This window comes from Saimiri boliviensis, chromosome 3 (assembly GCF_048565385.1).
Source record: "Saimiri boliviensis isolate mSaiBol1 chromosome 3, mSaiBol1.pri, whole genome shotgun sequence".
Lineage (NCBI taxonomy): Eukaryota > Metazoa > Chordata > Mammalia > Primates > Cebidae > Saimiri > Saimiri boliviensis.
The window spans coordinates 65,065,264-65,079,117 of record NC_133451.1 but is presented as its reverse complement, the minus strand read 5'-3'; the positions used below and the strand labels follow the sequence as shown (position 1 = coordinate 65,079,117).

The 13,854-nt window shown below is 36.3% G+C and overlaps 1 protein-coding gene across 7 annotated transcripts in view; it reads right to left on the bottom strand.

The window, feature by feature from the left end:
- SLC4A4 (solute carrier family 4 member 4) overlaps nt 1-13,854 on the bottom strand; it is a 500,506-nt gene that overhangs the window by 186,162 nt on the left and 300,490 nt on the right. For all 7 annotated transcript variants that reach the window (XM_074396248.1, XM_074396247.1, XM_039468271.2 and 4 more), the window contains one exon: nt 3,478-3,554. In XM_074396248.1, the coding sequence (XP_074252349.1) occupies nt 3,478-3,554 (77 nt within the window). The remainder of the gene's footprint in view (nt 1-3,477; nt 3,555-13,854) is intronic.

Below are 13,854 nucleotides of genomic sequence, written 5' to 3'. Positions count from 1 at the left end.
ACATTAAGCCCATTCCTTGTGCTACTAAGAAGTTAGATCGCTCCAGTAGGTTGCAAGGCACCATCACAACTATTCAAATTGTATCCAGGCAGAATAATCAGTCAATCCAAAATTTCAGTTTTTGGGGAAAACTGAAATTTTTTGGATAGGAGTTTTTGGGGCCAACTTGGACAAACACACAAGACAAATTTGAGTTTCCTGCCAGGATCACTTCCAGGACACTGGCTAATTAATTATGAAAACTTTCTCAAAACAAATATAAGCCTGGAAACCTTTTTTTTTTTTTTTCCTGTCCAAACAGAGAAAAAACAAGTTAAAAAAAAGTAAAAGCCAGGGTTTACCACAGCTTCATCTTACTTGCAAATCCACTTTCCTTTTTATTACCCTAAAATGATTCAGGAGTTTTTATTTTTGAATTTACCAAAATAGGAGGTGTAAAAACTGAAAATGTTAGTTTGATTTCTGTGCCTCAACCTTTGGTTGTAGAAGAGATTATGGATTAGTTACAAAGCTTCTCTTCAAACTCTGGTAGGAAGAAAGAATGGAGTTTCTTCCTCTTTTGAAGAACTCTTTGGATTAACTATAGCTACTGTCATAAGATACAAATTAGATTAATAGTTGCTCTTATAATTATTTATTCATCAACCTTCCTTTGCTGGCTTTGACAAAAAAAGGAACAACATTCCTAAATTAAATTCTCCTGGCTTCATCTTAACATGAACCTTGATGACTATGAGATGTTAGAGATATACGCTGAGGATTCTGGTTTTAAAGACTCCATTCTTAGGGGCTTATAACAAAATCAATACCCACAAAAAATGTTCCACATATTTCTTCTACTACTGGAATCAAAATTTGATGTAACGTGCATCTTAAGCCATCAAATTTCTTCCACATATGTCCAGATATGAAAAGACCCAGTAAGTTAGTAAATTTCTCTGTCAGCATTTACCAGCTGCTTCTTGTCAAATTCCTGGCAAGAGGAGAGCTGCCCTTAATAAAAGAAGCCTTCCTCAAAAGCTCCATCAACAAGCTATTCCTAAGCCTAATTACTACACTGCCTTATCCAGTATTAAGACCCATAGCAAGCCTTACAAATAATCAGCATGGTTGATAAACAATGAATGGAGACAAAGTATATGAAATTGATTTAAGGAAACTTCTAGTGGCCTGGGTTCTCCATTTTCCACTACAGGTAGGTATCTACCAATGTACCCATATTTAAATTCTCTTCTTCCTGATCATTCCAAGAGGTAGACAGATGTAAGGGAGGTGACAATTCACATTAGCATCTGAAGGAGGAGCAGCTCAAGGAGTCAAGAATGTATCTCAATGTGAAGAGGGAGGAAAGTAATTAGTCCTGACCTAAACCTGTTCCTCTTCTGGGGAACACAAATGAATAAATGAAAATAAGGAAGATAACATCAGATTTCAGAGCATCATAAAGGTCATCAAGAAGTCCTGAACTTAAAACGGTGGGAAGCCATTATTTGTTTTTAATCTAGAGTAGAAAAATGAGGGCAACAATGTAAAAAACATATTGAATTGAGAGAAAATGAGGACAAGAAATGATTCCAACAGCTTTTCTAGCAATTCAGATCTGAGATGACGATACTACAAGGAAGGGAGGGAGGGAGGGAAGGAAGGGGTGGAGGGGAGGGGGTGAAGTGGGGGTGGAGGGGAGGGGAGGAGTCTGGATGGAATGAAATGTACACCCTTCCCGTACTTTTTAGAATTCACCAAGGCCTATAAACCTCCATCACTACTACAAGTGCTGTCAGTTAAAGAAGAACACCATCATGAATACGGGTTTTTGGGAAAAAAATATAAAAAAACTAAAAACAGAAAATTGTGAAAACAGGAATCTTCAAACTCACCTACTTAAAAGACAGAAAGAGAAAGAACAAGTCATGCCTCAGTACCTGTGGGGCATTGCTTCCATGACCTCTCAGGTAACAAAACTGGAGAATGCTCAAGTCCCTGATATAAAATGGCATACTATTTGCACATAACCTACACACATCCTCTTAAACACTTTAAATTGCTCTAGATTACTTATAATACCTAATACAATATAAATGCCATATAAACAGTGGTTATGATATACTAGAGACTAACAGCAAGAAAAATAAGTCTGTACATGTTCAGCACAGACACAATTTTATTTTCATTTTGTCCATGGTTGGTTGAATCCATGGATGCAGAACCATGGATATGGAGGGCAAACTGTACAATCAGCATATCAAGCATGATGCCAAATGGAATCACACTCTACTATATCAAAAGACAAAATGGTAAAAGAGCAAGAATCAGATATTTGATTTTCTGAGGTGAGTTACGTATTATAGTTTCCATTTAGCATAGAACAAAACTGCTGTCCATCATTACACAACTAGCCAGTTTTGGAATAAGTAGCAAGACCAAATTTTCTTGCTTCACCTTCCTTCTTTCCAATATATGCTACTTCCCCTCCAACCCTAGGGAAAGGGTCTAGGATTTCTATGATTTTTTAAATATGCTGCTTTCATTTCTTCAAAACTTTGAAATATTTTAATTAGGAACCATTTTTCAATATATTCTTAAAATATAATTTTAAAAACTATATATTCTTAAAATATAACTTTCTTGCACAGATATTTACCCAGCTGGAAAATGATGGCCCGGTTCATACCATATTCTCTTCAAAAGAAAGCAAACAGATATTCAAAACCTGATTGCTCTTCATTCAACTATACGTTTTAAAAGACAAATATTTAGCTAGCGAGACAACTGTCATTATATTTCCCTACAGTATCCCCCAAAAGTTAACAATGTCAGCATTTCTTGGCATTTTTTTTTTCCTAGAGACAAATCTCCCTCTGTCACCCATGCTGGAGCTCCGTGGTGTCATCTCAGCTCACTGCAACCTCTGCCTCCCAGGTTCAAGCAATTCTCATGCTTCAGTCTCCTGAGTAGCTGGGATTACAGGCCTGCGCACTGTAGCTGGCTAATTTTTGTGTTTTTAGTAGAGACAGGGTTTCACCACGTTGACCAGACTGGCCTCCAAAACCCAGCCTCAACTGATCCGCCCACCTCAGCCTCCCGAAGTGCTGGGATTACAGGCATAAGCCACTGTGCCTGGCCAGTATTTCTTCATAATTTACCAAAATATTTTTTTCATAAATTATCTCACTTAATCCCTAGAATAAACAGAAGGCAGAGATTACTACTATTTTTTAAAGCTGAGACAACAATTACTCTTAAAACTTAAATAGCTCAAGTGAATGCATCTGCAACAGCTGAAGTAGACTCAAATTCTTTCCTTCTGATTCCAGCTTCCTTCATACACTGCTTCTCCTTCTCCCAGGAAAAGTGCAAACTGTTGTCTGCACATAAAGGTCCATTTTAAGTGAGGCAACCATCACCCGTAATCCTTTCTCAGCATCTTTTAGACATATGTTGTCTTACATTTCAAAGCAGCAAGAATATTTTGCTTACCTGATCCTTCTCTGGTTTATCAGAAATGTCATTCAGACTGGAAGAAGTCAGATTCCTGTGGGTCATGGCTGGGCTACCTGGAAAAACACAAGTAAATGCTAATTAAAGACTTGTTTTCAAGAGCACAAAGACTTTGGCTAATTAATAAACAGTAGTAGATGATGATGGAAATGGAAATGATAGTTTTAACCACTCTAGGATTCTTCTGAAGAGTTTTCCAGAGGCCAGGTTGGAGTACAAACATAGTTAAATGCAAAGTATGTAAAATCCCAAATACCTGGTTTAGGACTTATTGCCTGGTTCAATTTGAAGATAAGCTAACCTTTGAAAGAAATTTCTAAGACAATAAGTATAAAAATAACTTTGCTCCAGGTTTGGTTACTCTGTCATTGCCTTTTACATACTTGTGAATATACCTGGTTTTCTTTCCTTTTCCTGTTGCCTGCAGAAACCAGCTGTTTCCTCATCTTCAGCAGAGCTGACCCCTGGATATCAGGCCCAGGCCTCCTCTCCACCAGGCCTTGGCAGCCCTTCCTAGACCACCACTCACTCAGATCAACCTGAAAAGACTTGGTCAAAGTGTTTCCTTCTCTGGCTAACACCTGGATTAAGAATATTTCTCCTCAGTGGGCATGTGATCTAGAATCCTCACTCTATGCCTCAATAGAGTCATCACAGGCTCCCTTACTTCTCCACACTCCCATTTGCCAGAATAAAATAAACATATCCTCTTTTCCCCTTAACATGTTAAAACTCTTCTTCAAGTGAAAGGATGGAGGTCATCCGAACACTACATGGGAACCAATCTCCCTGACCATATGGCAGCTGTCAATATGGTTCACTGATAACCCATGCAATGGTTTAAGACACTATCATACGTGAATAGAGAGGAAAAACATGTAGAAGAGCCACAGACTGTTTTCAAGTAGACCACGTTAATCAACAGAATACTGAACTTTTATTCTGCAGTTGTACCTGAAATTTCTAGGCTTACTAAGCAAAAAGACTAACTTTTCAAAGCCAAGATGTTTGACCCAACTGCTGCAGGGTGCTGAATAATGCATTCATCCTTAATCCTCAATGATCTGACTCAGGCTGGTCTTCACAGCAAGAGGACAAGGGTTGAAAAGAAACAATGAAGTTCTAACATAGCTTCTCATTTGCTTCCCAATAATTCTTTAGATCACAGACTTTAATTCCTTCAGATAGAAACTTTAACATATAATTTCACAAACGATTAAAATCCACTCCTAATAAGCTAATGCCTATATAACAGCAGTTCTTTAAATAATTTCATTCCTTTTAACTACCAGGTCAGAAAAATTATAATATCCTTGAACCGGCAAGACAGGATATTTTCCACTCTGCTGCATTTCATCGAGTAAGCATGGCCTAGATCTCTTAAATCTTTTACCTGGTTGGGCGTTTTATTCTAGGAAAATTTGAGCTCAGGGCATTATTCAAAGGAAAATAACATTTGAAAATGTGCTTTATGTGCAAAATTAAAAGAAACTCTTTGAAGAACACATTTTCTTCTTTGAGCCACGTATTAGATTTCTAGTGTCCACTCAATACAAAAGATACCAGGGACAATCTTCAATGCCTCCCAAATAATGCTGTGAATGAAGCTAATAGAAAATGATGAGTACAGATAATTTTGCACTTTACATTTAAAAACAAAACCAGATATTTGGACTAACTGGGTAAAAGTTCTGCCCGAATAAGTGAAGAAATCTGAATTATACAATCCTAAAACAATAAAGCCTTAGCAATACTAATCATAAGTTAAAAATCGCTTATATAAATAAATAAGACAAATTTCTACTCATGAAATCATTTATATGTAAGTAGCAGTACTGAAATAAATTTAAAGCAGGTTTCCATACAGTAATTTAAATTTCCAAGGCAATAGCCTAAAGTCATTGATTTGCTTTAGGCGCACTGTATAAATACTGCAAAGGCACATTTCAGCCTAAGCACTGTCCTTCCTAACTGCTGCAAAATCTGAATAGGTAGAAGCCAAATTAATGAGGTTTTCTTTGTATTGGTAATCTTGATTGGTGTAACAACTTTTTCATGAAACCTTAGAAACCATCTCATCATTCTTTGTATTTCTGAAAGACAATGATAGCATGGCTATCTATATTTATGCTATATGAGGAGCAAGAGAAAGGTACACGTCCAAGATAAATGCAGGAAACAGAAGAGGAAGAGAAGACTAGTATTAAGAAATAATCAAATCTGTTTCCTCTCCTAACTTTCTCTGATTCTCATTAATAAAAGTAACTAATATTAACAGCTTTACTAATGTTTAACACTGCAAGAGTTTGCTAGTCAACACTTCCAGTAACTAAGCAAGATGATCAGCATTCTTCAATCTTCTTCCATCCCCCTCCCTACCAAACGCCCCATCCCGACTTCCTAAGACCTTGAAGCAGAGACAAGTCCTCCCCAATGCTCTAAATCAGTGGTTTCTAAAGTGAGATCCCTAGACCAGCAATATCCACATCTTGCAGGACACTTAATAGAAAGGCAGGTTATTGACACTCACGCCACGCCAATTCTTTTTTTTTTTTTTCTTTTTTTCCATAAGTTAGATTTCTAGTGTCCACTAAACAGATGGGAACAGGTGGTATTCAATTCACGTATTCAATTACGTGAGTAAGTTCTTTAGTGGTGATCTGTGAGATTTTGGTGCATCCATCACCCAAGCAGTACATACTGGACCCTATTTGTTGTCTTTTATACCTCACCCCCTCCTATCCTTCCCCTCAAGTCCCCAAAATCGATTGTCTCATTCTTATACGTTTGTGTCCACATAGTTTAGCTCCCACATATCAGTGAGAACATATGATGTTTGATTTTACATTTCTGAGTTAGTTCACTTAGAAAAACAGTCTCTAATCTCATCCAGATCACTGCAAATGCCGTTAATTAATTCCTTTTTATGGACGAGTAGTATTCCATAATATAAATATACCACAGTTTCTTTATCCACTTATCGATTGATGGACATTTGAGTTGGTTCTACAATTCTGCAATTGTGAATTGTGGAGCTAGAGTAATTCTACTTTTAGTTCTTTAAGGAATCTCTACACTGTTTTCCATAGCTGCTGTACCTGTTTGCATTCCCCTCTGCAGTACAGAAGGGTTCCCTGATCACTGCATCTACACTAACATCTACTGTTTTTTGATCACAGCCATTCTTGCAGGAGTAAGGTTATGTTACACTGTGGTTTTGATTTGCATTTCCCTGATCATTGGTAATGTTGAGCATTTTTTCCATGTTTGTTGGCCATTTGTTTATCTTCTTTTCAGAATTGTCTATTCATGTCCTTAGCCCACTTTTTGATGAGATTTCTTTTCTTACTGAGTTGAGTTTGTTGTATATTCTGGATATTACTCCTCTGTCAGATGTATAGATTGTGAAGATTTTCTCCCACTCTGTGGGTTGTCTGTTTACTCTGCTGACTGTTCCTTTTGCTGTGCAAAAGCTCTTTAGTTTAATTAAGTCCCAACTATTTATCTTTGTTTTTTATTGTATTTGCTTTTGGGTTTTGGGTCACGAAATTCTTAAGTCAACATTTATAAGGATTTTTCCAATGTTATCTTCTAGAATTTTTATAGTTTCAGGTCTTTGATTTAAGTTCTTAATCTATCTTGAGTTGATTTTTGTATAAGATGAGAGATGAGAATCCAGTTTCATTCTCCTACATGTGGCTAGCCAATTATCCCAGCACCATTTCTTGAAAAGTGTATCCTTTCCCCACTTTATGATATTGTTTACTTTGTTAAATATCAGTTGGCTGTAAGTATTTGGGTTTATTTCTGGGTTCTCTATTCTGTTTCATTGGTGTATATGCCTATTTTTATACCGGTACCATGCTGTTTTGGTGACTATGATCTTATAGTATAGTTTGAAATCAGGTAGTGTGATACTTCCAGATTTGTTCTTTTTGCTTAGTCTTGCTTTGGCTATGTAGGCTCTTTTTTTGGTCCCATATGAATTTTAGAATTGCTTTTTCTAATTCTGTGAAGGATGGTGGTATTTTGATAGAGAGTGTGTTAAATTTATAGATAGCTTCTGGCAGTATGGTTATTTTCACAATATTGGTTCTACCCATCCATGAGTATGGGATGGGTTTCCATTTGTTTATGTCATCCATGATTTCTTTCAGCAGTGTTTTACAGTTTTCCTTGTAGATGTCTGTCACCTCCTTGGTTGGATATATTCCTAAGTATTTTATTTATTTTGCAGCTATTGTAAAAAGGGTTGTGTTCTTGATGTGATTCTCTGCTGGGTCACTGTTGGTGTATAGAAGAGCTACTGATTTGTGTACATTAATCTTGTATCTGGAAACTTTGCTGAATTATTTTGTCAGTTCTAGGAGCTTTCTGGAGGAGTCTTTAGGGTTTGCAAGGTAAACAATCATATCATCAGCCAACAGTGACACTTGGACTTCCTCTTTACCAATTTGGATGCCCTTTATAGCTTTTTCTTGTCTGATTGCTCTGGCTAGGACTTCCAGTACTATGTTGAAGAGGAGAGGTGAGAGAGGGCATCCTTGTCTTGTTCCAGGTCTCAGAGGGAATGCTTTCAACTTTTCCCCATTCAGTATTATGCTGGATGTGGGTTTGTCATAGATGGCTTTTATTACATTGAGGTATGTCCCTTGTATACTAATTTTGCTGAGAGGGGTGCTGGATTTTGTCAAATGCTTTTTCTGCATTTATTGAGATAATCATGTGATTTTTGTTTGTAATTCTGTTTATGTGATGTGTCATATTTATTGACTTGTGTATGTTAAAGCATCCCCGCATCCCTGGTATGAAACCCACTTGATCCTGGTGAATTATCTTTTTGATATCTTAAAATCAAAAATCATATCTTTTTATTTTAACATAGATGCTAAAATCCTTAACAAAATACTAGCTAACCAAATCCATATTGGTTAGCTAGTATTTTGTTAAGGATTTTAGCATCTATGTTCATCAAGGATATCGGTCTGTGGTTTTCTTTTTTGGTTATGTCCTTTCCTGGTTTTGGTATTAGGGTGATGCTGGCTTCATAGAATGAATTAGGGAAGGTTCCTTCTTTCTCTACCTTGTGGAATAGTGTCAAAAGGATTGGTATCAATTCTTCTTTGAAAACACCTGACCAATTCTATCAACACTCTGGGTATGAGGCGGGAGGGTGGACACCAATGTGCATTTTAACAAGCCCTCAAAGTGATTGTGAATCATGCTGAAGATTGAGAACCAGTTATCTTAACAGTATCTATACTAATCAGAATCTGAGTTGAAAGAAGCATATACATTGGAGGAGTATCGCCAGACAGGTAATTCTGATAACCTTGCCCTCCTCCAAGCTACTGCTCTAAACTATCATATCTCAAGCAATCATTAGCTTATCACACATGCCATATAAACACACAAAGAGGTTACCTGACATTTCCTCTGAATCCTCGCCTATATAACCAAATAAATAAATAATTTTGTTTTGGAAACTCACTGTTTAATCAATCTTTTCCAGAAACATATCACCCAAATCCAGTAAGAAAAAGATGAGGGCCAAAAGAGATTATCAACCAGGTTATATAAGGGTATAAAAAATTTGTGTGTGGCATTTTTGTTAACCTGGGAAGGTGTTAAAAAACAAGTACCTAACAACATTCTTGTGAATATTTTATACCTGACATTTCATAAGACATATTGTCAGAATAAATATTTTCTATTTAGATTTTTGTCCTATAATGTAAATACATTATACTGCAATCCTGAGCAAGTGGGGATGCTAGAGAAAAATGTCACCTTGCACCAAAAAGGAAAAATGCAAGTGTACCCTAAAGTATGCTGCTTCTCGGGCAAGCGGTGATTCATTCACTCAAAGCTACAACCAGTAGGCCCTTCCCACCTAAAATCCAGGGCATAAAAATGTCTTATGCTTGTTCTTGGTCCAAAGAAACTTTGTGTTTTTTAAGATTCACTTAAAAAAAAACAAAGTAGAAGAAGAACCAGTCTCAAGTACATAATCATAATTAATTTCCATATCACTGTTTTCTGGCCATAAGAAAAAGAAAGCTTTGAGAATCACATTTTCAAGCAGTTTCACACAATCAAAAACAATTTCATTTTCAAAGTACCCACTTGGCAGGTACATCCTGTTGCTATAAAAATTAATTACATTCTGTACTAATTTTGAAAATTATCGTTATTCTTTAGCACACATGTAGCAATTCATAAAGTCCTTTGCAATTATAACTATTAGATACAATAAAAAGGGGTGAAGAGAAGCTACGGCACAGAAAGAAGAAAGAAGATATTTGAATGTGTACCTATTAATGTAATACAATGACACAAAAACTCCCCCCTCACCTCATACCTCCATAATGAGCCAATAGAGAACCCAGGGACAAGCCAAACCAAAGATCCCGTGACCTATGAAATAAATTGAATCTTTTTTATTCTCAATAATAAAATATTTGTAGCACAAAAAATAACTAAGATAACTCACATGCAATAGACATACAAGAGAATCTGCATGTTCCTGTCAGAATATTTAGAGGTATGGATCTGATTTTCACAGCTTGGGACCCAAAACTAGCAATAAATGTTGTTTCAGAATAATGGATGTTAATGTGTTCTGTACCCACAGTGACTCATTGATGTTCTTTCTTCTCCCTTTGTTGGCATAACAAATCTACTAGAAGATGCCTATAGTCAAGAGTAATGGTCAACTAATCTTTTTGAGTACTAGGTACCTGAACTCACATTATCTTACATAGTCCTCTTATCAACACTGTAAGGTTGGTATTATTACCACCACTTGATAATAAACAAATTATATTCAAGGAGGTTAAGTTCATGGTCACACAGCAAGTGGTAAAACCATAATATAAACCTGGATCTCTTAATACTAATCCCACCGCCTCTGAGAAAAAACCTTTTTCTCCCTGTATTATTTACATAAACACATAAACTTCATCTTGGCTAATAAAGAGAAAATGTAATGTACAACCACAAAGAATATGTTCTATTTTCATGCCAATTATGTGCCGGATAACATCACTACAGATGTTTAAGACAGTTATGTTCTTAGTTTCCACCTTAGTAGTTCCAAAGATGGAGATGGTATTACTCTACTTTCTCATTTTCATAAAGAAAAGAAGGGGGAAATATTGAATTCAGCCACTGTGTTTACCATTCTAATTAAATAGTTGTCCCAAACCACAGCTCTGTGACAAAGAAGGATGCTAAGGACAGTAGCAATATAATTATAAAACAATTACACCACATGCTTCTCAATGTCTTAATTTACAGCCAGAGCCAAATGTTCGTAAAATTCCACAATATACCTACAGCCTATTCTCCATCATTTCTATGTTACTTTTACATATTTCAAGTTATTTCAGTTCTAATTTATTTCCAGTTTGCTCACTAAAAACAGGAATAAAATGGGACAAAGAGAACAAATCACCTAGAATACTTACAATGAGTTTGACTGACAAAATCTAGAAGGAAAGCTAAAGAGTTTGTATTTCTATCAGACCTGTTTCCTAGTTTTAGATAGCAACAGGTTATTAAGAGCTATCCCCTCTAAAAATAATAAACATGTCATTATGGTCCCCAACCCATTTCCATCCTCCATACCCTAAATAAAATATAAAAATATTTAAAATATTAGACTAAGGAAAGTTACTGTAAACATCATCAGTCAGAAGGTGCCATTTGAAGACATTTCCTAAGAAGAAAAAATCAGTTTGGGCATTTTTGCTTGTTTCCTTTATGATTTTTTTGTTTAAAATACTTTTAATGTTTGTTTTTATTTTATGTAATATAAACTGCAAGAGCCATAGCCAAGGCCCTTGGTTTGTCCTGTTCGCAGCTATAGCCTCAGACCTTGGCATTAGTGGCACTTAATACTTTGTGAATGAATAATAGTGATGGGGTATCATTTTACCTCCATTTGGAGTTACTACTATAAACACCACTGCACAAAGTCCATTTCCTATGGAGGGTGATGCTGTGTGCACACGCCAAGAGCCTTCAGACTTGGATACCCTTAGAGTAAATAAGTAAGAAGTTTGTAGCTGGCCCAGAACTAACAGAACTGAAAGACTCTGCCAAACTGGCCCAAAGCCTGCTGTTCAGCAAGGGGAAAAGCAGCAGCAATAAAGAGGGAAAAGAGAAATTCCCTGCAAAGGAGGAATGAGGATATGAGGATGGAGGAGAAATAAGGCAGAGTGTCAGGATCTCAGCTAAATGAAAGGAGAGCCTGGGGTAGAAAAAAGCTGGGGGAAACTAAAATAACTCGAAGCATATAATTGTCTTGAAAAGTGGAGCAACTGTGGAGAAAAGAAGACATCAAAAGACCCAGATAACTATCAAAATATGTGAGTAAAGTTGAAGCCAAAAGCTGATGTCATTCCTAACATATGGGACAAAGATAATAGAGAGGACATCCTTATATGAAGAGGTAGAAGTGCAAAGGTCAAATCACAGATACCTGCATCAATGAGGCTTCATAAATACTACTCTCTTATTTTAATAGCTATTTCCTGTCCTTTGGGAACTTTGCTATCTATAGTCCCCTTGATAATCATTTAACCTCAACTTTCTTGATGCTGTTCACTCCTGTTTTTCTTTAATTTTCTTACTACTCTGCAGGCATTTCGCATAGTTCAGTGTTAGGTCTCATACATCTCAATATCAAGTACAAAAGTTTCACCTCTTCTAATTCTTTCAAATTTCAGCCAGCAAAAGCAAAATGCTCTAATTCACTATGAGTCTTATTCTAACAATATTGCACTGGAAATTTAATTTTTATTGTGATCCAAAATAGGTAGCTTAGGCCAGGCATGGTGGCTCATTCCCGTAATCCCAACAGTTTGGGAGGCCGACATAGGAGAATCACTGGAATCCAGGAGTTCAAGACCACCCCATGCCACACAATGAGAGCCCACCTCTTTAAAAAAATTTTTAAAGTTAGCTGGGGATGGTGGTATACACCAGCAGTTCCAGCTACTAAAGAGGCAGGTGTGGGTGGGGAGAGGACTGCTTGAGCCCAGGAGTTAAAGGCCACAATTGGCTATGGTCACATCACTGCACTCCAGCCTGGGCAACAGAGCAAGATCTCAACTTAAATAAATAGAATAGAATAGAACAGAACAGGATAGAACAGAATAGAACAGAACAGGATAGAATAGAATGCTTAATTTCTTTAAAAAAATATTTCACTCTCTTTCTCAAACACACATACATTAATAAGGAATACAAAATCTCCACTCAACTGAGAAAGGATTCAAAAGACAAATACAACCTGGAAAATTTACTAAATAAAAAAGTCCCTGTAGTATACTTCAAGGAATCTGTGGTCTCTGTGATTATAGTATTTGTGATTGGATAATTATATTTCTCCATATGCACAAACACATACATGAGCACATACATATCCACAGATGCACACCCATGCATGTACATATACAACATAAATTTATAAAGAAAATATTATTCCCTCCCCATAATGTGATAAAAACATATAAAATAACTTGTGACCTTCTTATCTCACAAAAGCAGAAAGAGAAAAGAACAGTATATTCAGCAAGTCTATGCTAGCTAAAGGTTAAGTGCGAAAACCTATCAACGATGGAAAGTAACAGAAGTAAATGAATATCCCACTGCCTTTATTCCAAACAGGCACTGACCCAGAGTGATGTTAGTGAAAATAGAAGAGTGATTTTAGTGAAAATCACTCTGGGTCAGTGCCTGTTTGGAATGAAGCAGGTTCCTGCAGCCACATCATTACAAGGACACATATGGTGTCTGATTCAGATATGTTTGGTCTATTCTCTCGTATATATATATGTAGACATCAGATCCAAGACAAAGTAAAATTTCACTGATTTAGAAGAGTGGAAGAATTCTCTGATTTGATGAAGCATCCAAATTAAAAATACTTTAAGTAGGCTACCAACTCAAAATGGTAAGCTTAGTGCATGACTTAGTAACTGGATTTATCTCCTCAACCTTCCCAGATACTTTTTAAATGATAGATTCATATAAAAAAAAAAAAAAAAAAAAAAAAAAAACTTTTTTACAAAAGTATAAAGCCACACCAATGAAAAGAACAGATAGAAGACCAACATAGACGAAAGACTCTGAAAACTTTCTGAAAGAAGAAGAGCAGATAAAATAGTAGAATATGACACCATTTATCCTATTTAGAAATTTCAGTGTAAAATTCCATGCAGAGAGACATGGAGTTAAAAAAGAGAATATCTTCCTGGCAAAACTCTGAAGAAGCTGCACATTGGAAACTGTCAAGTCCAATGGAGGCAGAAGGAAGGGAAAGTCTAAAAAGGATGAATTCAAGGAAAG